Here is a 23,951-nt window from a genome sequence, read left to right on the forward strand (position 1 = left end):
GTCCGAGTCAGATGATGAGCCTCTGGATTTGGCCTTCCAACTCATCATAGAGAATCAACAAAGGGTGGGGGAACATCACACAGCAGCTGGACACCCCTGGGTCATCCACTCAAGAATCTCAGAAGCTGTCCACTTCCTCGGAGTCCCGTTTGCTTGTGACCGCCTCAACCTCATCCCTGTCACAGCAGAGGGAGCAGCTGGCCCACAAGAGGACAGCCAAAGCAAGCCAGGGCACTCAAGGCCTCAGCTCTCCAGAGGACACAAGCCAAAGTCAACAGAGGCAACAGGGCCACCAATTGCAAAGGCTGTCTCCACCCCTGCTGCGGATGTCAGGTCAGCAACTAGAAGGAGTCGGAGGCCGAGAAAAGTTAACAAATTCTGACAACAAGTGGATGCATGAGTGAACACATTTTGTCACTTTATAATCGAAAATATATTCACTTTCACTGAATAATGTGTAATGTTGTCTTTCAGCTTCATTGACAGGCTCCGCAAGTCCTCCCCATACATTCACCCACCACTCACCACCCCTGCTGTCCCCACAAACAGTTCAGCTGCACCCAGCCAGAGCATGAGTGATTCCAGAGGGAGAAGTGTGTGTGGCAAGGCCTTTCAGAGCCTCTTGCAAGCACTCTCCCACGCACGCGGATCCTTCATTCATCACACTCATCTCAACGTCCCGGGCATTTTCAATGCTGCCTGCTGGGGTTCTCTTTCAGTTGTCCACCTGAGCTGACCTGCATCTCCGCCCATCCACTGACCGCACTCCCATGCAGCACCTGTGCCCATCCAACATGAGGCTCCGCTCACTTTTGATTTCGACAACGATGGCTGTAGTCAGATTTTTGCTCAAGTTCCCTGTCCTTTCCCATTTCCCAGTCATCCATGTCCTTTACCCCATCATTGTTGATCCCCCGGCATCACCTTCCACATCCACACAGTCGCCTAGCAACCTGAACCCGCGTCACTCCAGGTGAACGTGCACGTTCCCTACTTTCCTAAGAGTCCTACCCCCATCCACAATGACCTCCCCGATCTCCTCCTTCCCATCCCCGGGGTCCATGTATGCCTCCAAGTCCCCAACAACCATCCTCACAGTCCCTTCTACCACAACCAACACACTTTCACCCTCCCACCCTTCAGGCTCCCTCTGCCTTTTCTCAGACTCACCGTTCCTTTGTACCATACCCTCCCTCAGTTTGCTCACCAGGAGCCAGTCATTGACTCCACAGACCCCTCACTTGCATGTTCACCTAGACAACCCCCATCTCCACCCTTACTCCCTCCTCCACTCTTGCTTGGTCCTCCCCCCGGACTCCTCCTTCCCACCCCGCCTCCAGATTCCTTTCTCTGCCCGCCTCCAGATTCCTTTCTCTGCCCGCCTCCAGATTCCTTTCTCTGCCCGCCTCCAGATTCCTTTCTCTGCCCGCCTCCAGATTCCTTTCTCTGCCCGCCTCCAGATTCCTTTCTCTGCCCGCCTCCAGATTCCTTTCTCTGCCCGCCTCCAGATTCCTTTCTCTGCCCGCCTCCAGATTCCTTTCTCTGCCCGCCTCCAGATTCCTTTCTCTGCCCGCCTCCAGATTCCTTTCTCTGCCCGCCTCCAGATTCCTTTCCTTACACCTTCCTCCAACCCTTACACCTACCTCTCCACTTGCTGCATTCTCCCCCGTTACACCCTACTCCCCCATGTTCCCCCCTCCCAACCTCAACCCCCCCCGCCACCTTCATCCTTCCCTCCCAACCTCACCACCCCTTGACACCTTTGCCCCACCTCCCGGTGCTCTCCCACTCACAGCTGGACCTTCCTCTCTGCCACTCACCCCCAAGTTGATCATCCATAGCAGCCCATGGCAAGACTGTGATGTTCTGAAGCAGACCCAAGACATCAACGGAGACCTCCTACCTTCCGTGGGCTGCTTCATGGTGGATCCATGTCCATGAGAGTCCACCCAGCATGCGATGCACATGTTCCTCCAGGGTCAGCTGTAGGGCTCCAGCATATTCTGCTCCTCAGACATCCATGATCTGAGCAAGGCCCTAATGGTAAGTCCCAACTTCTACATGTCACACTTGTCAAGACGTGTTCTGGGCAGACGTGTTTTCCTGCGGGTGTAACAGTAAATGGTGTGGGGGGATGATTCCGGTTGGGCCTTACTTTGCATTCCATTAACGGGATGCAAAGTGAGTTCACACCGGCCTCAAGCAGGATTGATGTTCTGCCACGGCTGACACCATCAGATGATACTGCTGTGCTTTCACACCAACATGAAACCGATTTTTGGCCTTCTCACTATATTGCTCCCCCTCCCCACCCATCATGACGCCTGATACCAACAGGGCCAGAAAACTCCAGCCAATGTGAAATTCTATCATTTATGATCATTCTTACTTAGGGGATCCTTTATCATGAGGTCATTAACTTATCCTGACTCATTACACATTACCAGGTCAAAAATAGCCTGTTCCCTCGTTGGTTCCGGAACGTATTGTTCGAAGAAACTGTCCCGAACACACTTTATGAACTCATCCTCCAAGTTACATTTGCCAATTTGATCCATCCAATGTTAATGAAGATTAAAATCTCCCAAGATTATTGCAGTACCTTTCTTGCAAGCCCACATCATGTCTTGATTTATACTCTGTCCTCTAGTGCAACTACTGTTAGGGGGGCCTATAAACCACAGCCACCAGTGATCTCTTTCCTTTGCTTTTTCTTATCTCCACCCAAACTGATTCTACATTTTGATCCTTTGAACCAAGATCATTTCTCACTACTGATCTCATCCTTTACTAACAGAGCCACCTCCTTTTCCTTTCTTCCTGTCCTTCCAAAATGTCAAATACCCTTGAATATTTAGGTCCCAGCCGTGGTCACTTTGCAACCAACTCTGTAATGGCTACGATATCATGCTAATTTATTTCTATCTGTGCTATCAATACATCCATCTTGTTATGAATGCTGCATGCATTCAAATGAAGAACCATTAATTCTATCTTTTTACCATTTTTCTCCACTATGACCTTCTTTATTGGAGCTCTCTTACGATTGTATGCTCTTCCCCTTCCTCTCACACTTTGGTTATCATTACCTTCATTGCTACCCTGCACTATTGTCTTCTCCTTTCTCTTTAACTTCCCAAATCTTTCCTCACCACTATTTAGTTTAAAACTCTCTCTACAGCCCTAGTTATATGATTCACCAGTACACTGATCCCAGCACAGTTCAGGTGAAGGCCGGCCCAATAGCACACCTCCACTTTCCCCACTACTGGTGCCAGTACCCCATGAAATGAAATGCATTTCTCTCATGCCAATCTTTGAGCCACGCATTCAACTCTCTAATCCTACTTATCCAATGTCAATTTGCTCATGGCTCAGGCAGTAATCCTTTGTGGTTTGCTTTTTAATTTAGTCCTTAGGTGCTCATACTCCCTCAGCAGAACCTTTATCGAAGTCCTACCTATGTCATTGATACCACATGGACCACGACAACTGGATCCTTCTCCTCCCACTTCAAATTCCTCTGCATCCCTGAGGATCTGTCCTTAAGTCTGGCCCTAACTATACTGTCCCTAACTACTACCATTACCTTCTTTTTTACTCCCCCCACCCCATTGAATGGCTCCCTGCACCACGATGCCGTGGTCAGTTTGTTCATCCTCCCTGCAGCCCCCACTCTCGTCCCCACAAGTTGCAAGAGCCTAAAATCTGTTGGACAATTGCAAGGGCCCAAGGCCCCTCCAATATTAAATTTTAGATTCCCATACCTGCCTCACTTGTAGTCACACCCTTTTGTTTTCAAAAATAAATGATATGTGAATAATAATGAAGTAAGAGGTTTTCCAAACAACGAGGACCAGTAAAAGGTTTTTGGATGACAAGGACCATTTAGTGAAATGGACTTCTTCGTCCCTCTTTATAAAACCACAATTCTATTGGTTATATTCAGATTACTAAGAAAGTGAGGAGCAAGGTTGGGAAAAATTTATTTCCATGGAAGTTGTTGGAGTACAGAATGTTTTGCCACAGAGTGATTTATGCAGAGATCACTGCACCTTTCAAAGGGAAAGGGAGACAAATATTTGAGGTAGGGGAAGATTGGGACAGAACAAGGCAGTGAGAAAAGTTTTGGACAGGCGTCAAATGCAACTTAATCTAAGTGTGAAGTAATGCATTTTGGGAAAAGTGAAAAAATACAATTAATGGGATGCATACACTAAATAGAAGGGTGTGGATGAACAGAAATCCATGAATTTAAATACATGACTCCTTCAGAACAAAAATATACGTAGATAAAGCTCTAAAATGCCCAGTAGAACTGTCTTTTTATAAACAGATGCAAATAAGTAAAGATGATCATAAAATCATAATAACTAGGAGTGGCTGATCAGATTGTGGCCTTAACTCCACTTTTTTGCCTGCCCCCCACGTAACCCTTAAATATAAACTACATATTACATTTATACATTGATTAGGCCATAGAATGCTGTGTGCCATTCTAGAAATTATGTTACAGAAAGGATATTAAAGATACCAAGAGCATACAGCAAATATCCACGAGTACGCAAGGGGAAAGAATCTGGTTATATTGCTGAAAAAAGACATTTTGTTGAAGTTTTTCATATTCATTTTAGGACAATAGCAAGTTATAGTTACATATGCTATAAGATTGGCCTTATCAGCAACCTCATAAATAGGACCCAAGCCATTTGCTCACCATGCAAGCTTGATGCTGAAATAGGGCGCTTCAAAAATATTCTGCGAGGTAATGGCTACCCTGATCAGATTATTTCGTGCAAACTCATAAACTGACCTAAGGATATCACTTTCGACCCTGAGAAGTGCCCAGTCTATCTCAGATGTCCCTGGAAGGGCAATTCTCAAAAATTTGAGCAACAGGTGAAGCTAACTGTTTCACACTGCTACTATGCAGTAGCAACACGAGTGGTATTTGCCGCTAACAGGATGCTGCCGTCAAGTCAAAAAGACGTTTTACCTGTCACACAAATGAGTAATGTGGTATATGAATTTCAGTACCCCAGTGTGATGCTAGATATGTAGGCCATACATCCCAAAGACTGGCTGATTGAATCAAACAGCATGTCCCTTCCACTGTTTGCAACGGGCAAGGTACAAACCGTACCCAACCAGCCCATGCTTGCAAAACTCAAAACAATGTCCAACATTAGATGTGATTCTGCGATTGGACAACATTTGCTAAACAATCCTCAGTGTGCTAAAAATTAAGCTAACAACCAACTTAAGATTGTCAGTCGGCTCGTAGTATAGCACCTTTGCGTGTACTGGAAGCTACATATATTAATACACAAGGCCCTGTTCTTTATAGAGAGACAGAAGATGTAAACACATTGGGCAGAAGTTTCACCTCGGGGGGGTGGGCGCGCACCCAACCCACTCGAGCGCACAATGACGTCAACCGACTGAACTATTGCACAATCGCACGTTGACGTTGGGACGCACGCCCAACGTCATCACGCATCATTTCATGTTCGAGCGGGTCAGGCGCACATCCGCCCGCTGAGGTGAAAATTCTGCCTTTTATTTTTGTTTTTCAGAACTCTTCATATCCCTGAGGCAACTCTGTGCCTCAAGGATCTTTTCCAGCGCGCACTCGTGCGCATGCGCAAAGTTCCCCGCTCTCCCTCCTCCCCACCCATACAGGCAGCACTGAGCACTGCAGCACACATTTCACATGGGCGGTCCTTAATTTGCCCGCCAGCAAGAAATCGTGGTCCAGCCCCAATCACGGGCAGCAGTTAGCTTCTCGACCCACCCATAGAACCATAGAACACTACAGCACAGAAAACAGGCCTTTCGGCCCTTGTAGTCTGTGCCGAAATATTATTCCGCTAGTCCCATTGACCTGCACCTAGTCCATAACCCTCCAGACCTCTCCCATCCATGTATCTATCCAATTTATTCTTAAAACTTAAGAGTGAGCCCGCATTTACCACGTCAGATGGTAGCTCGTTCCACACTCTCACCACTCTCTGAGTGAAGAAGTTCCCCCTAATGTTCCCCCTAAACCGTTTCCCTTTCACCCTAAAGCCATGTCCTCTCGTGTTTATCTCTCCTAATCTAAGTGGAAAGAGCCTACTCGCATTTACTCTGTCTATACCCCTTATAATTTTGTAAACTTCTATCAAATCTCCCCTCATTCTTCTACGCTCCAAGGAATAAAGTCCTAACCTGTTTAATCTTTCCCTGTAACTCAACTCCTTAAGACCCGGCAACATCCTAGTAAATCTTCTCTGCATTCTCTCAATCTTACTGATATCCTTCCTGCAGTTAGGCGACCAGAACTGCACACAATGCTCCAAAGTTGGCCTCACCAATGTCTTATACAACCTCACCATAACATCCCAATTCCTATACTCAATACTTTGATTTATGAAGGCCAGTATGCCAAAAGCTTACTTTACAACCTTGTCTACCTGTGACGCCACTTTCAGGGAATTATGTATCTGAACTCCCAGATCCCTTTGTTCCTCCGCACTCCTCAGTGCCCTACCATTTACTGTGTATGTCCTACCTTGGTTTGACCTTCCAAAATGCAATACCTCACACTTTTCCGCATTAAATTCCATCTGCCATTTTCTGGCACATTTTTCCAGTTGGTCCAGATCTCTCTGCAAGCTTTGAAAGCCTTCCTCGCTGTCCACAACGCCTCCAATCTTAGTGTCATCAGCAAACTTGCTGATCCAATTCACCACATTATCATCCAAATCATTGATATAGACAACAAACAACAATGGTCCCAGCACAGATCCCTGAGGCACACCACTAGTCACAGACCTCCAGTCTGAGAAGCAATCATCCATTACCACTCTCTGTCTTCTCCCACACAGCCAATTTCGAATCCAGTTTACAACCTCGCCACGGATACCAAGTGTCTGAACCTTCTGAACTAACCTCCCATGTGGGACCTTGTCAAAGGCCTTCCTAAAGTCCATGTAGACAACATCCACAGCCTTTCCTTCATCTACTTTCTTGGTAACCTCCTCGAAACAACGAACCCCACCGAGCCTGCCCAACAAGTGCAAAATTCTGCCCATTGCATCTGTTTCAGCTAAACAAAATAACTAATGGCCATTCGCTGGTTCATTCCTCAGGGAAATGCCTTGACCAATAAGTGTCAAGCTGCCTGGTTTAAATTTCAAACAATGCTTGGCAGTTAACTGTCACTCACCATTAACTGGAGCACTCTCTCTGGCAGTGCCTCTACCAATCAGAGTCCATTTGCTAACCAATCAGCACTCTCTTCTCATACAGTATAGTTGTTGCTTCACCTGACATTGGTATTCTTGCAATTGGCCTGATGAGTGCAAGATGAAAAGCTTCAACAAAATGTCTTTTTTCAACAATACTAAGTTTTATACAACCAAACAACAATCTGGTTATAAGGAGGCATTTGAGATTCCAGGAGTAAATACACTGGGACAAAGAGGAGATTTAATGGAGCTTTTAAAATATGCAGAAAATGAACAGGGAAAGATAAATTCCTCCTGCATAGTCAATGATGGAAGGTTATCAATTTAAAATTATCACTAAGATGTGAGGAAGAAAGGTAGGCAATGTTTCTTTGACAGACAATTGTTGAAATAAAGAATGCTTTACCAGAGAGTATTTTAGGCAGACATCACTACACCTTTCAAAGGGAAAAGTAGATAAATATTTGAAGCAGACGAAGACAGGGACAGAACAGGGCATTGAGAACAAGTTTGGATTGCTCCAAGGGCCAGCACAGACACAGTGGGGCAAAACTTTACTTACCTGAGCCACAGGATGAGGGTCAGTCAGAAAGTCATGGGGAATCCACAATTTGGGATTTCCCAGCACAGTGTGTACTTTTAACTTCACAGCATGTTAGTGACATTGCTAATCAGTTTTCTTCCAGGAGACCAACATGATTGACAAATTGGGCCTCGAATCGAGCAGCAAGCCAGTGAAGGCTGCAGTAGCACATAAATCAGTGCCGGGTTCAGAGCTGGGTCAGTCGAGAATTGGTAGGAGGAAGGGTGAGAAAGGAAGAGTGGAGTCCAGTTCGGCAGGATGCCGATCCCAGGAGAAGTGAGGGGAATGGGATGGGGGAAATTGGATTCCACAGGGGTAATCTGAGTTTGAAAGTCAGGGTGGGAGGGTGGGGTGGTTAGCTAAGAGGCCTCATGTTGGGGGCAGTGGTGAAAGAGTGGCGTGGGGAGAAAGGAAAACAAAATTGGAGACCTGTTACGATGTGGAGAAAATTGGGAGTCTGATTGTGGGAAGGGAGAAAATCTAGGGCTGTGGCAGTGGGCAGGGTGTGGAAATCTGAGGACTCATGGTGAGATCAGCAAAGAAGGAAGGTCATGGGGGAGCCTTGATCTCAGACAGGCACCTATATCCAGAAGGTAGGTGTGAAGGCACTTACCTCCCAAATCCACCAAGTCCTCGCCTGGATGCTCTGGAAACCTGGCTGATGAGAGTTAAAGTTAAAAACCTGAATGACAACGAGCTTGATAGTCTCATTATCAGTTAAAGTTCCAAAAGAATTCCTTGGAGCTGGTTGGCTGCCCATCCTACCTTGGCCTCAGTTAAAGCTAGAAAGGGGCAGGTTAAAAGCAGATGAAATAGTTTTTCAGACTTTAGCACATCCCCCCTCCCTCTACTGATCCAAATGTGCCTCTCTTTTTAGGTTAAACAAGCTCAATTGGTCAAATTACATCCTTCAGTGTGGTAGCTCTATGGTTCCAAAATCATGCAAAATTTAGATGCCAAGGCTAATAATAATCATCACCTACATCAAAGCTCTGCATTATTTCAGTTTGTTGGATGGCACCAACCAGGGTTCTGAGATCCACTTTTATGTCCAGGTTTTCTCTGCGTAGATGATCAGTTTCTTTCTTAGAAGCTTCCCATTTCAACTGTTGTTCCTGTCAAATACAAGATACTGGAGTCATTCTATTTTGCTTTGCTGAAACATATGTACTGAAATTGTTGACAATAATAGGTGCAGAACTGTGATTGGCAATTAGCCATAGTCTACAAGGGACCATAGACATCTCTCCATTAGAGAGAGACAAGTGGTTATATGGCTTGGGGGGTACCACTCCGCAATAAGCATGGGGCAAAGCAAGGAGGCAAGCCTTCATGGACTATCACAGCCAATACGGGGATTGAACCTGCACCATTGGCATCATTTTGCATCACACTCTAGCCATCTAGCCAAATGAGCTTACCAACCCCCACAGGATTGTGACTATAGACTAAAAATTGAAATTTTTTCAAGTTTCTCTTGCTTTGGGTCTATTACCAGTTCTACGTATTCATATACGGGGTCATTGAATTGAATGGTGGAGCAGCATCAAGGGGCCGAATGGCCTATTTCTGCTCCCATTTTGTATGTATGTATTTTTAGATCCAGCAACCTAGAATCATGCAGAAGAAAAGAAAGCAATTCAGCCCATACTTTTGCCGGTTATGCACTGTTAGCCACTGGAACATAGGGCTGAATTTTTGTGCCACTAACCCTGTGGAAATGTGTGTTAAGGCCCAAAACCAAGGGCAAAGATCTACCTCTCCATTGTTGCCATCACTGCAGCTGCAACAATGACTCTGAGTGAAGCTGTAAATTCTAATGCCATGGCTCAGTGGAAGCACACTTGCTTCTGAATCAGAAGGTTGTAGGTTCCAGTCCCATCCCAAAGGCTGAAACAAAACACAGGCAGCACTGCAGTGCAATACTAGGAAGTGCCAGCTTTCAGATGAGCCATTAAACTGAGACCCCATCTGTCCTCTTGTTGGAATGTGAATGATCCCATGGCACTATTTCAAAGAAGAGCAGGAGAGTTCCCACAAGTATCCTGACCAGTGTTTGTCCCTAAGTATCACTAAAAGAAATTATCAGGTCAATACCACGTTGCTGTTTCTGGGATCTTGCTGTATCCAGATTAGCTGCTGCATTTCCTACACTATCAGTGGCTAAACCTAAATAAGTATTTCATTGGCTGTAAAGCACTTTGGGGCAGTAAGGGATCATAAAACATGTCATATAAATGCAAGTCTTTCTGATCGGCTCCCTAAGACATACATAGGTTTGGTTATTTTTGGTCTAAACTGAGTGGTTACCATAATCAGGTGACCCAGCCAAAGAAGATTCCAAAGATAAGTTCCTCTTCCTTTTTGTGGGGCCAGGATGAACAGGAAGGCACTTCCAGGCTCCAAAATTTCAGCTTGCTTCATTACCACTCTCACCTTTGCCCCCTTCCACAGATCAGGACCACCCTAATATTTCATCTTACCTATCTTCTTGCGGTCTGATCTTAGCTGGACATTTGATCACCACTCCAGTGCTCATGAAGCTCGCCCTTCAAAATGTTCAGGCCTCAAAAGGTTCTGGCCTCCTCCCAAGGCCACTGGGCACATTCCACTAGGCAGATGCCCAAAGTGCACTTGGCAATGGGCGGGAGGGAGGGGCAGAGCGGGGGGTCGGCAGGGGTGGGTGTTGGTGGGGGAGAATTAGCCCGTTAAGCTGATCTGCCAATACCTTTGCTCCTTCACAGCTCCTCGTCTCTCATCATTAACAAAGCATTCAGGTTTGTCTTTCTCGGATCCAATCCCCTGCTCTATCACATTTCTTTTCTTTTACAAATATTTATTGACTTCGCTTGTAAACGTTTCTGTAAATTCTGTGCCCATCACCACTTCTGGCAGGGCATTCCATGTACAAATAACCCACTTCATAAAAAAAATTCTTCTAATATTTCCCTTGGTTGCTTTGCAATGATTACAAATGTATACCCTTTAGTTACTAACTTGTGGAAATAATATTTTTACCACATCAAAACATTTGGATTTTAAACATTTCCAGTCAAGGAGTCTCTCATCTTTTACCAGTCTAATGAATGAAGCCCCAGTTCCTCTAGTCTCCCCTCATGACTAAAATTACTCAAACCTAATGAGCTGTAACTTCTGAGTTAATTGTAGGGGGTTACCCCAAAGGTGCACTGGGGAAACCACCCACCCCACTCCCATCCCCAGACGTTGCCAGGCAAGGATTGCACAGCAATTGTCCAAGAAGTGCAAACTTCCGATGGGCAATTGCCCTGCACCGAGAACAACCCGAAAATGCTCACTCCCAGGGCCCATCGCCGAGGGCCGCTCAGTCGCAGGTAAGTACGCCACACCCCCTTTTTACAGCACTAAACTTACCTGGTTTACAGCAGCTAAAGGTCCAGCCAGGTTTAAAAGTCATTGACAAGCCTAGGGTTAAGTGGGGGGTGGGGTTGGCAGTCACCAGTTGGACCTGGTGGTGGGAGGGGTGGGCAGTTAGACCTGGTGGTGGGGGATGTCGCAGTCTGGCCTCAAGGAAGGGAGTTCCTGGGTGGGGGTGGGGGTGGGGGTGGGGGTGGGGGTGGAAGAGTCCCGTAGGGGGCATATTTTAGGGGTGGCGGGTGGGGAGAGTCCCATGGGGGCTGGTATGGGTCTGTACAATAGTTAGCAAGAAGTGTGTAGACCCACACCAGTCTTCCATGGGATACACCCCCCCCACCCCCCACATGGGACACCCCCTACCCACCCCACCCCCATGGGACTTCCACTCCCATGGCCCCCCACCCCCAACCCAGGGCTCCCTTCCCTGAGGCCCAACTGCCGACCTCCCCCAACAACCCCCTCTTCCACTTCCCGCTGACCAGGCTCGACTCCCCTCACCCCAGGCCATGCCCAACCCCGTGACCCCCTCTGGCCATGTCCAACACCCCTCCCACCCCCAGCCACACCCGACAACAGCCCCCCCCCCCCAACACCCACCCCTACCCGCAAGGCCGAACACCCCCTCCCACAACCCCCCCACTCCCCAACCCAGGGCAGACACCCTTCTTGCCCCCGGCCACGTTCAACACCCCTCCCACTACCCCGGCCTGACCTGACACCCCAGTGCACCTTTTAGTTAACCTACACTTTCCTGGAGCTCAGAAGTTACAGCCCATTAGGTTTGAGTAATTTTAATTATGAGGAGAGACTAGAGGAACGGTGCTTCTTTTATTAGGCCGTAAAAGATGAGAGACCACTTGATTGGATGTGTTTGAAATTCCAACTGTTTTGATGTGGTAAATAAGGAAATATTTTTTCCACAAGTTAGTAACTAAAGGGTATACATTTGTAATCATTGTCAAAACAACAAAGGAAAATATTAGAAGAATTTTTTTAATGAAGTGGGTTATTCGCACATGGAATGCCCTGCCAGAAGTAGTGGTAGGCACAGAATTTACAGAAGCATTTACAAGACAAGTCAATAAATATGCACCACACAGATCTCGCCAGCCCTGAGTCGGAAGGTCAGGCGAGATAGCTGGAAATCCAGGTGATACTAAGTACTTTCAAGCGGAGTGGCATACCAAAGCAATTGCCATTCCTTCAGAAGTTACAGTCCATTATCTTAGTCTGTGCTCCATGGCCTTGATGACCTCCCTAAAGTAGAAGTACTTTAACTATAGCCCAACTAATGATTTGTATAGGTTTATTGTCACCTTTATTGATTTTTTTTGTTATTTGTCCCTAGTTATAAAACCCAGGATCCCACAATTTTATCAACTCATTTTACAAGACTTTTTCAGTGAACTGCTTTTTTTTGTAAATATCTCGGCCAGTCTCCTAAGTTTCAGGATATGAGGGACCAATAAATTCTTCAGCAAATCCATATTGCATGCTTTGGTAACTGTTTCCAGAGTGATAACTCTTCCTGAAAAGAAATACTTCCGCTCAAACTTAAGTCCTTGCTCTGTGTTTTATATGAATGCCTCCTAGTTTACTCACCCCTTTCCACCTCAAATAATCTATCTAATTAGACAGGTTCTAAGCTTCACAATTGTATTCTGGTGAAAAAACATTTCTCTAATTTTGCCTAGAAGATACTTCTACAGAGTTAATTATTCTTCACTGAACTTTTGTAGACCATTTGTGCTGAAACTCAAAAACAAAGAAAAAAATAGGAAAAATAGAATATATATAATCTTACGTATAGTGTTTGGTCAGCTCTCTGAAGTTTAGTATCCATATTTGTAACCTTTTCATTTGCTTCTCTCTCAAGGTCTTCAACGGCTTGAACCAATACTTCATTCTGGTCACTAAGATCATTTACATAGGACTGAAGAATCCTTAACTTCATCTAAAATAAAATTAAACCTAGTCAAAGTTTAACAAAAGCATTGAATTCACACTTGACCCTTCACATTTCCTTCAACTTGAAGGCCAGAACAGCTCAATGTGTCCTTTTTACATGGCTTGAAATCAAATTGGACCCAAAATTAGTCAAAATACAAATTATATAAAATTTGCCCGATTTGTGTTAAAGCACTACCAATGTAAATATGACCCATTTCAAGGAATAATTTCAAGTTGGTGCAGTTTCAGAAACCTCACAGTGCACCCATTTGATAAATTCTAGTTTTATATCCATTTCTTCCATTCCATTCTACCTAGTACTTGAGGATGCCGACCACTTGATTCACCAACTGGAAAACATAACTATTGCCTGATATGCAAAAACTATGCATCAATTGTATAGAAAGTTAGCACAGCAACTCAGGCAGATTGAAAACTTCATCCTGGATAAAACACCAGGTCTTAGCACAGCCACAACACCACCATCTGGCAGCTGAGTGCAGAAGCTACAATATCTGCCCATATGTTCAAATCACAATTGAACAATACCCACCTACTATTCCTTTTCAAAAAATTTCAAGATAAAAAATATAGCACTATTGTGTTTATAGCTCAATCAATTTTACAATTAATTGCTTTGTGGCAGACAGCCAACTTCCAATCCTACAATTTGCATATCAATTTCACTAACTGGGTGACATAATGTTGTAGTATAATAAAGATCCAGTGTACAATGACACGGAATTCAAACTGAATTTGCACCTGCAAGGACAGGAAGCTAACCAACATGGGAAGGTGCCAATACAAGGTCAGATAGCTTCCTCCCTGGAGGGGAAACTAAAGGGATAGTCACTTTGAGTCTCTCATGTTCTCTTTACAGCAGACAGTTTTAAAATCACATCCACAGAGGCCCACAAGTAAGTTACTTGCCTGCCCGCTGATTGGTCATCCTTTAGTCTCTCCAAGAAATGGAAAAAGAGAAAAGGAAATGCCTTGTAAAAGAAAATCATCAACACAAATGCAGCTAAACTCCACCTCTATACATGGCAGTTGTCATTCAGTTTATTAAGCAGGTTAACACTAATACACTAGAGACAAATAATCAGACTTAAACCAATAAGCTAGTTATGTGATAATTTTATTCAATTAAAATTGTTCCTACCACTTTTAATATGGCATTCAAATTCCTAAACGCTGCTCTAAGCAAGTGCGTAAAGAGAGAAATTACAATGCTTTCGGAAAACCATGCCAGGAACTACTGACTCACTCTGAAACTGTTCTTCCAAAGCTGATCAATAGAATTTTATTTAAGGCACAGTACCTTTAGCACTCCAGAGAACAGGATCCTTGTGAGTTGAGTCGGAAAACATCCCAAGAATTTCACTTGCATCAATGAGTTGTTAAAGTGGTACTTAGGATTGTCATAGGAAGCATAGGTTGCCATTTTGCATGAGACTGGAGAATGTCATAAAGCTCAGCAGGAGCTCCATTTAATTACATTCATTGATACTTAAGGCTATCCAACTAGTAGCTCATGGTCCTCATGAAGAAGCAAGAAGCTATGGAACTGCAAGGCCAAATATTTTATCTACGATGTGTATTCAAGCTTCAAGATCAATGCCAGGGCAGATAAAAGGATTATTGAACTATTCTCTCTCAAAATAGCAGTAAGACAAGCATTCCCTCTGCTACCCAGACTATTTTATGGCTTCCTCAATATTATGGTGGAGGCCACCATACAGGGTGGTCTGCAGGGCTGTCCACCCAGTCAAGCGCAGAAGGGCTTCCTCCATAAAACATGAGAACCAGGACCAAATACCAAGGTGGATATATGGCAAAGTAGAAAAGTAGATACAGGAATGGAAGACTCCAGTCTATATCAGCCTTCAGTAATTAAAATGGAAGGGAGTCAGCCTCATAGCAAACACACTCCTTCAACAAAGCTCTTGCATAAGGTCACGTTTGAAAATTGACAATGAGTAAGCCTGGATTATGTTATTGGACTTGGACGTCTAGAATATCAAAGTGGTCAGCAGGACAAAAGGTCCCCTATGTAATTTCTTCCATCACGTTGAAAGCAGATACTACAAAGTTCTTGGGACAGAAACAGTAATACATTCAGCCAGATATGTTTAGAATTAGAACTACATGAACTGTTAAACATTGATCCTTTATTATCTCTTCCGAGCAGAGTCCCTCTATTGGTACACTTGTGTATGGTAGCCTCAAGTAGACAAAATGCACAATGTAATTTTCAATACACTACATTCCTCCCCTTCTTAGTTGATAAGAGGCATAGCATACTTCAATGGTTTGTTTCCAGAAGTGTAAACAATAAACTTAGGGATAACTTGAACTTTCAACTTCATCAGTAACACTGGCCCAGATCTTCTGATTTCAGAAGATGCAAAGTGGGAACCTTAGAAAATCCCAATGCAAGGACTCGAGGCAATTACCTAGGAAGTTTGAACTTCCGATGGACAATTCCCCTGCTCTGAGTTAAAGTTGTAGATTTCAGAAGGTTCCAACTCAGTTACCTGGATAGTTACACAGGGAATATTAGACAGAAGAAAACCATGTCTAACTCCTGGGTAACTATACAACTGATCCCCACTGACATCCCCACACCCCGACCCTCCAACCTCCGACTCACTTCCCTGATCCTCTGATTCCACCTAACCCTGATCCGACCCGAACTCACCAATCTACCCAAATACCACACTCGCACTCATTTACTAACACACTGAAACGCTATTTAAATGTCGCAAAGTGTTTCAGTGTGTTAATGAATGAAAACTTACCAGAATACAGCAGCTGGTGCTGCAGAAATGGGGCGTAGCTTGGCTTCCCCAATGATCCTGGACTACGAGGATAGACTCCAAGAACAGGTATACTCCGCATTTCTGAAGAAGCCCAGTTTGGTAGTCCAGTCCAGAAATGTGGAGCTCCAGCGCTGTGTAAACAAATAGGAGTGGAGCGTCAATTCAACGCTGATTGCCACTCCATGGGAGATTCAGCCCACTATTACATATTCTAACTTTTGTATTAATTTAACAATTTACTCAGTTATATACAATGAGATGAAAGATTTGTTCATCAATTGAAAATAGTTCACTACATAACAATCATTTAAGTATGGTGGATGTTTTTTCTCACGAGTAAGGTATCGATTAACATCAGCCGTGGTCTCATTTAACTCATGTTCTTCCTCTGAGGTGTCGATGTTGGAATCAGATTCAATGTTTACAAATTACGTTTTGTCGAATGGGGCATTCGTGTGATGATTTGCGAACCGTGCTTAGCAGTGATCACGGACTCTTTTGCGTTGGTCAGAATAAATGGTCGGGTGTCATAGTGGGGCTGTTTGCTTTCCAACATGACCATCACGTTTTGCAAGTCCTTCATCTCCTGGCTTTAGCGGTGTAGCTCTAAATTTCAAGTTTTGCTCTGCTCCCATTCGATCCTTCTGTTCCGATCACATTTGCATACATGTTGTTCATTAGCTCCACAGGGTAGCTCATGAAAACAGGTGCACATAGGATGTACAAAGATGATTGTAGCTGGAGGTTTTCCAAGTGCAGAGTCACTCTGTAATTGCAAAGAAAGCAATACAACATTTGCTTCCATGACTTGTTCTCAGCTGCAGCTTTACATATCAGTTCTTTCAAAGTACACGTAAATCTCTCAACTTTGCCTTTAGCTCTTGGCCAACAGGGTGTGATTTTTCGATGACTGAAATCTAGGTAGTTTGCAAATTTACTGAGCTTATCGCTGTTGAATGGGGATCCACTGTCACTTCTCACTGTTTAAGGAATTCCAAGCAAAGCGAAAATCTGGTCAAGCTTTTGGATAACTGCTTTCATTGAAGTTGATGTAACTATTTCCATGACTAGGAATCTGCTGTAGTCATCAGTGACAACAAGCAGGTGTTCACCAGAGTGCAAATCATCGACATCAACACTAACCTCAATCCATGGTCTTGGAGGTTGTTCAGACACCTTGTGAGGATCACGAAGATTTGACATTGTGGTTGCTTGACATGGCAAATATTGATGGATTTTGCGCTCTATCATGCAGTCAATTCTTGGAAATCATATATTTTCTCTAAGGAGTTGTTTAGTTTTGGCGATTTCCTGGTGACCTTCACATGCTATATCTACAACACATTCTCACAATGATTGTAAAATAACAATGCAATTGTTGGTTAATACAAGATCAGATGTGGTTGAGCAGAGTTCAGGTGAGCTCATTTCAATTATTGTGAAGACCTTGTCGTGTGTGAGCAAATTTGTTTGTAGATGCTCTCTGATCATTTCTTTTCAGTTTTGTGATTCCATAGCCATTATACATAGTTCTAATGCCTCATCTTGTTTTGTTGCTGCTTTGATGTCAGACAGTCTTAGTGACTCTGGCACTGTATTTTGGCTTACTTAGTTAAGATGTTGTTCAACAACTTTTTCCTCACGGTTAACACTGACCATTGTCAATGGATGTCGCAAAAGAGTATCAGCCAAGCAACCTCAACCCAGTGGACTATCAGCATGCAACTTATAGTCATTGTTCGAGTATCCGACACTCTATTCAGTGGGTAGTTTGCTATGCAGATTGTTGAACAACCTACTAATGGTCTATGATTGGTTATTACTTAAAACTTGCTTCCACACAAGGAAAGGTGAAAGTGTAGATACCCCATGTGATTGAGAGCACTTCTTTGTTTGTGAAGAACGCTGCACTATGAGTTTTAGCAATCTGCTTGCCATCACAACGATTGATAGGTTGCCTGTCTCATCTTTCTGCACGAGAACTGCACCTAAGCCAACCGGGCTTGCAGCCACAACTAGCTTGGTGGTTTTCTCAGGTTCTCAGGGTTGAAATAAGGATTTGTGCAACTTGTTCGATCACAGCCTGCTTGTGTGATGTAGTCCACTGCCACTTGGTGGTTTCTTTTGTCAGGTCACGTAGGAGGGCAGATAGCATAGCGAGGTCAGGAATGAAGCGACGTCAGTACATGACGAGTCCTAGCAGACTCCAGACTTCCTGCACATTTGTAGGATTCGCAGATTTGCAATGCCTTCAACTTTCCGTGGATCAGGAGATACTCCTTCACTGTTGAACACATGAATGGAGGATTCAATTTTACTTTCATTGAACAACCTCTACCTCGCGGAGGCTGAGCGTCAACTCGCAGACGTTTCCTCCTACCTCTCCCTGGACCATGACCCCACCACAGAACATCAAGCCATTGTTTCCAGGACTGTCACTGACCTCATCTCCTCTGGAGATCTTCCTCCCACAGCTTCCAACTTGATAGTCGCCCAACCTCGGACGGCCCGCTTCTACCTCCTACCCAAAATCCACAAACAGAACTGTCCTGGCAGACCGATCGTGTCAGCCTGTTCCTGCCCCACGGAACTCATTTCTCGTTATCTTGACTCCCTTCTCTCTCCCCTTGTCCAGTCCCTTCCCACCTACATCCGTGATTCCTCTGACACCTTACGTCACATCAACAATTTCCAGTTCCCTGGCCCCAACCGCTTCCTCTTCACCATGGATGTCCAATCCCTCTACACCTCCATCCCCCACCAGGATGGTCTGAGGGCCCTTAGCTTCTTCCTTGAACAGAGGCCCCAACAATCCCCATCCACCACTACTCTCCTCCGTCTGGCTGAACTTGTTCTCACACTGAACAATTTCTCCTTTAACTCCTCTCACTTCCTCCAAATAAAAGGTGTGGCTATGGGTACCCGCATGGGCCCCAGCTATGCCTGTCTCTTTATGGGGTATGTGGAACATTCCTTGTTCCAGTCCTACTCCGGCCCCCTCCCACAACTCTTTCTCCGGTACATCGATGATTACTTCGGTGCTGCTTCATGCTCTCGTCGGGACCTGGAAAAATTTATTAATTTTGCTTCCAATCTCCACCCCTCCATCATCTTCACATGGTCCATCTCTGACACTTCTCTTCCCTTCCTTGACCTCTCTGTCTCAATTTCTGATGATAGACTGTCCACCAATATCCATTACAAGCCTACCGACTCCCACAGCTACCTCGACTACAGCTCCTCACACCCCGCTTCCTGTAAAGACTCCATCCCATTCTCTCAGTTCCTTCGCCTCCGTCGCATCTGTTCTGATGACGCTACCTTCAAAAACAGCTCCTCTGACATGTCCTCCTTCTTCCTTAACCGAGGTTTTCCATCCACGGTCGTTGACAGGGCCCTCAACCGTGTCCGGCCCATATCCCGCGCATCCTCCCTCACGCCTTCTCCTCCTTCCCAGAAACATGATAGGGTCCCCCTTGTCCTCACTTATCACCCCACCAGCCTCCGCATTCAAAGGATCATCCTCCGCCATTTCCGCCAACTCCAGCACGATGCCACCACCAAACACATCTTCCCTTCACCCCCCTTGACGGCATTCCGTAGGGATCGTTCCCTCCGGGACACCCTGGTCCACTCCTCCATCACCCCCTACTCCTCAACCCCCACTTATGGCACCTCCCCATGCCCACGCAGAAGATGCAACACCTGCCCCTTCACTTCCTCTCTCCTCACCGTCCAAGGGCCCAAACACTCCTTTCAAGTGAAGCAGCATTTCACTTGCATTTCCCCTAACTTAGTCTACTGCATTCGTTGCTCCCAATGCGGTCTCCTCTACATTGGAGAGACCAAACGCAAACTGGGCGACCGTTTTGCGGAACACCTGCGGTCTGTCCGCAAGAGAGACCCAAACCTCCCTGTCGCTTGCCATTTTAACACTCCACCCTGTTCTCTTGCCAACATGTCTGTCCTTGGCTTGCTGCATTGTTCCAGTGAAGCCCAACGCAAACTGGAGGAACAGCACCTCATCTTCCGACTAGGCACTTTACAGCCTTCTGGGCTGAATATTGAATTCAACAACTTTAGATCTTAAACTCCCCCTCCCCCCATCCCCACCCCGTTTCTTTCCCCCCCCACCCGCCTTTTTTTTTAATAATTTATATAGATTCTTCTTTCCCCACCTATTTCCATTATTTTTAAATCTAAAACTAAAACCTTTAGTCTTTCCACCCCACCCCCACTAGAGCTGTACTTTGAATATCCTGTTTTCCATTCTTAATTAGCACTTTTCTCAGACAAAGACCACCACCTTCAACACCTCTTTGACACTTTTGTCTCTGACATCTTTTGATTATCTGCTCACACCACACCCTCAATGTGTCTCTTCCCCCCCACCCACCTTAAACCAATTTATATTTCTCCCTTGTTGAAACTATGCTTCAGTTCTGCCGAAGAGCCATGAGGGCTCGAAACGTTGACTGATTTCTTCTCCGCCGATGCTGCCAGACTTGCTGAGTTTTTCCAGGTAATTCTGCTTTTATTTTGTTTTAAACACTTGTCTTTGTTCAAAGTGAGGTTACATTCTCTAAGATGTCGTAGGCACGTCTCGAGTTCACTTTCAGTGTGACAATAGATGAGAATGTCATCAATAATGTTCAGCATGCCTTCAAATTCTTGAAGTACATCCTGAATCAGGTACTAAAATACCTGTTATTGAATTACTCCAAAGTTGAGCCTCTTGTACAGAAAAAGTCCAATGTGAGTGGAGAATACTGTAAGATAGCTTGATTTTTCTGCAAACCCGAATTGATGGTAGTCCGTATTGAGGTCAAGTTTAGCAAAGTGTTTAGTACCATTCACTTTCTCTGTGATGCCATTGATTGTATGGTTTGGTGACCGCATTTTAACGCAGATTCTAATCTGGTTCTCACTCTTGGGTTTCTTCATTACTTGTCTGGGTGAGACCCAAGGGGTAGGCTCATCCCCAACTTTCTCAATAATGTCAAGTTCAAGTAGGCACTAAAATTCTTCCTCTGTCTGCTTCCTTGCTTGAAATGGTATTTGTCGCCATTAACGTGTGACTGAGGACAGATTGGGGTCTATATGCAGCTTGCATTTAACATCTTTCAGTTTGTCGATAGCAGTGCAGTGGCCAGCATGCAATTCAAGAATGTTGCTGGTATGTGTAGGAACTGCGTATGTGACTGCGATCACATGCAGATCTGTTGCTGTGTGGAAACTGATAACTATGGGCAGGATTTTACATCCCACGGGCGGGCACGCGCCCGACCCGATCGGGCGTGAAATAGTGTGCAATGACGTTGGGCAAGCATCCCAACATCATTGCGCACTCATGCGATATTTCAATGGGCAGGCAGCAGAGCGCCTACCAACAATTAAGAGGCCTATTAAGGCCCTTAATCAATTAATTTAAACATATTTTTCGCTGCACATCCAACCTTACAGTTGGCAGGCGGGCGAATAAGCCAGGCAGCCTTTTGATTTTTTAGCAAACCTAATCTGATGAGGTTTCTACAATTAACTAATAAATATAAATTTTTGGGCAGAATTTTTATTCTCTTCATGTAATTGTGAGAGAGTCCCATGTCAGGGCTTTTTTTTCAGATTTTATAAATATTTATTTTTGATTTTAAAATTGTGCAGCTCCCCAAACCAGCTCCCTGCCATCAGGGAGCTTTCAGTGCCACTCCCCCACGCATGGCCAGATTTTTGTGCTCGCACTCCTCCCACCCCCACCCCGGCAACGCTGAGCTTCTCAGCATACCTTTCACGCTGGCTGGCCATTACTTGGCCAGCCAGCATGAAATCGTGGTTGGGGACCGATCGCAGGAGGCAGACCGTTTCCCAGCCGTTCGGGGGCCCGCCTGCAATGCCTGCCCAAAGACCTGAAAATCCTGCCCTGTGTCACATTGTCCAGATATAACATAGAATACAGCATTTATTCTGGTGTCTTTGAACGAGATTGGGGGTTTCTAAAGTCCCGAGAACTTTCAGTGCTTTGTCACTATTGTAAGGGAAATTTTTTGTGTTCTCTGATATGCAGAAAATGGGGCAATCCTGAGGTTTGTTAAACATTTTGTCTCCCGTGACACTGAGAGATGCTCCTGGATCTTGAGTATTGCTGAAAAAAGAGACATGTCTAAGCTTTTTGTCTTGCACTCATCAGGCCATTTTGCAAGAATACCAATATAAGGGGAAAACAACAATTTATACCATATGTGAAGAGAGTGCTGATTGATTGGCAAGTAGAATTGCCATGGAGAATGCATCAGTGATGGTGACTGACAGTTAACTGCCAAGCATTGTTTGAAATTTAAAGCAGACAGCTTGACCCTGATTGGTCAAGGCATTGCCGAGGAATGAGTCAGCAAACGGCTGTCACTTATTTTACGTACCTAAACAGGCGCAATGTGTGTACATCCTCTTTCTGTCTGCAAAGAACAGGGCCCTATATATTAATATATGTAGCTTCCAGTACTTGCAAGTGTGCCACACTGCGAGCTCCACTGACAATCTTAAATTGGTGGTCAGCGTAATTTTTTGCACACTGAGGATTATTTAGCAAATGTTGTCCAATGGCGGAATTGCAATTGGCAATCACAGAGCATCTATGTCTGAGCAGCCAAAGGTCACTGTCACAAAGGGCTAGTCACAGTGTCCGAAAAAAAGTGCAAAAGTATATTCAGAGTCATCTGTCTCTCCATTGGCTACATTTTCTTGACTTTTTGCTATGATACGAATGTGTGGCACCCTTCTGCGGTATTGCTCTTAATAGTTGATTTTGCTGATGAGCAACAAACACAAGAAAAGTGGTTGGGTTTTCCACAAGCTTTACACTATTTTGCAGTAACAGGACACTATACAGTGTGGAGAAGCGCCACCATGGTGGAAGCGTCATTTGGACAAGTGTGCCATTGTTGCTTTGCAGGTGCTTTCCTGGCAAGTGAGTGATGGGTATTCACAGGGGTTGATGTATTGCAGGCAGGTGGTAAATGCCAAGCTGCCCAAATCCCAGAGGTAAACTTGAAGCAGCTGCCACAACTATTTGCAATTTGTACTTATTTCGAGATGCAGGCTTTGAATTTAGTAAATAGAAGGCCACCAAGTCTTATATGTTTCTTACAAAATGAAATTAAACCTTTATTAATAAAAGAAATTATTTTAAGCAGACACATAGATCTACAAATTACTACTATGATAACTTCTAAATCCGCTAATTAATCTAAACCCCGGTTTCACTTCCGATAAAGCAAGAGTGAGACATATAGATTTTAAAAGACCCAGGCAAAGTAACACAAAATACCCTGAACGGCCGAATTCAAAGTGTTTTTCTCAGCTTTGGTTCCTTGTAGCAGCAGCTTGAGGCTTAGATGCTGGAGGCTTTTCATACGTGCGTTAGGTCTTAAAATGCCTTCCCTTACACACAGCCTTCTCTCCTTTATACATATTTTCCCATTTGAATGCAAATTCCCACTGTTTCACTGCGTCTTTGGACTTTACCTCTCTAATAATAAAATTTACCATAGTACCAATTTTACCAGGAATCTTTGGGAAAAATTAACACACTGTTTCTTAACTTCTCCTGGCTAGGTGAAACATTTCAGCCCCCTCTTTTGAATTCAAGCTAGTTTGGTTTATTTAAAAATGCAAAAGTTCCCTTTACACCTATGTTTATCTACTTAACATTTCAAACCTGGCTTATTTTCTGTTACATCAAAGCCTTCAGAGCAGCTGCCTTTAATTCAGTTAAGTCAGTCACACACACACGCACACAAACAAACACACACACACAGACACAGACACACACACAGACACACACACACACAGACAACTCTACAATAAATTCCAATAACATTATGAAAACTATTATATCTTCCTGACATTTGAACTTGTGGTAGTTAATTTTGGCAGCCTTAACTTCAGTCGGTCTGGATTCTGAAAGCGACAGCA

General features: G+C 44.6%; 1 protein-coding gene across 4 annotated transcripts in view; it reads right to left on the bottom strand.

The window, feature by feature from the left end:
- The window catches only part of LOC144679671 (uncharacterized), a 665,324-nt gene that overhangs the window by 624,479 nt on the left and 16,894 nt on the right, over positions 1-23,951 (bottom strand). For 2 of the 4 annotated variants that reach the window (XM_078540271.1, XM_078540273.1), the window contains exons 2-3: positions 13,016-13,165; positions 8,799-8,930 (exon numbers count right to left, since the gene is read on the bottom strand). In XM_078540271.1, the coding sequence (XP_078396397.1) occupies positions 8,799-8,930; positions 13,016-13,165 (282 nt within the window). Of the gene's footprint in view, positions 1-8,798; positions 8,931-13,015; positions 13,166-23,951 lie in introns of those variants that run through there. The other 2 variants (XM_078540272.1, XM_078540274.1) reach the window with 2 other exon arrangements.

The sequence above is a fragment of the Cetorhinus maximus genome, chromosome 4 (genome assembly GCF_964194155.1).
Source record: "Cetorhinus maximus chromosome 4, sCetMax3.hap1.1, whole genome shotgun sequence".
Lineage (NCBI taxonomy): Eukaryota > Metazoa > Chordata > Chondrichthyes > Lamniformes > Cetorhinidae > Cetorhinus > Cetorhinus maximus.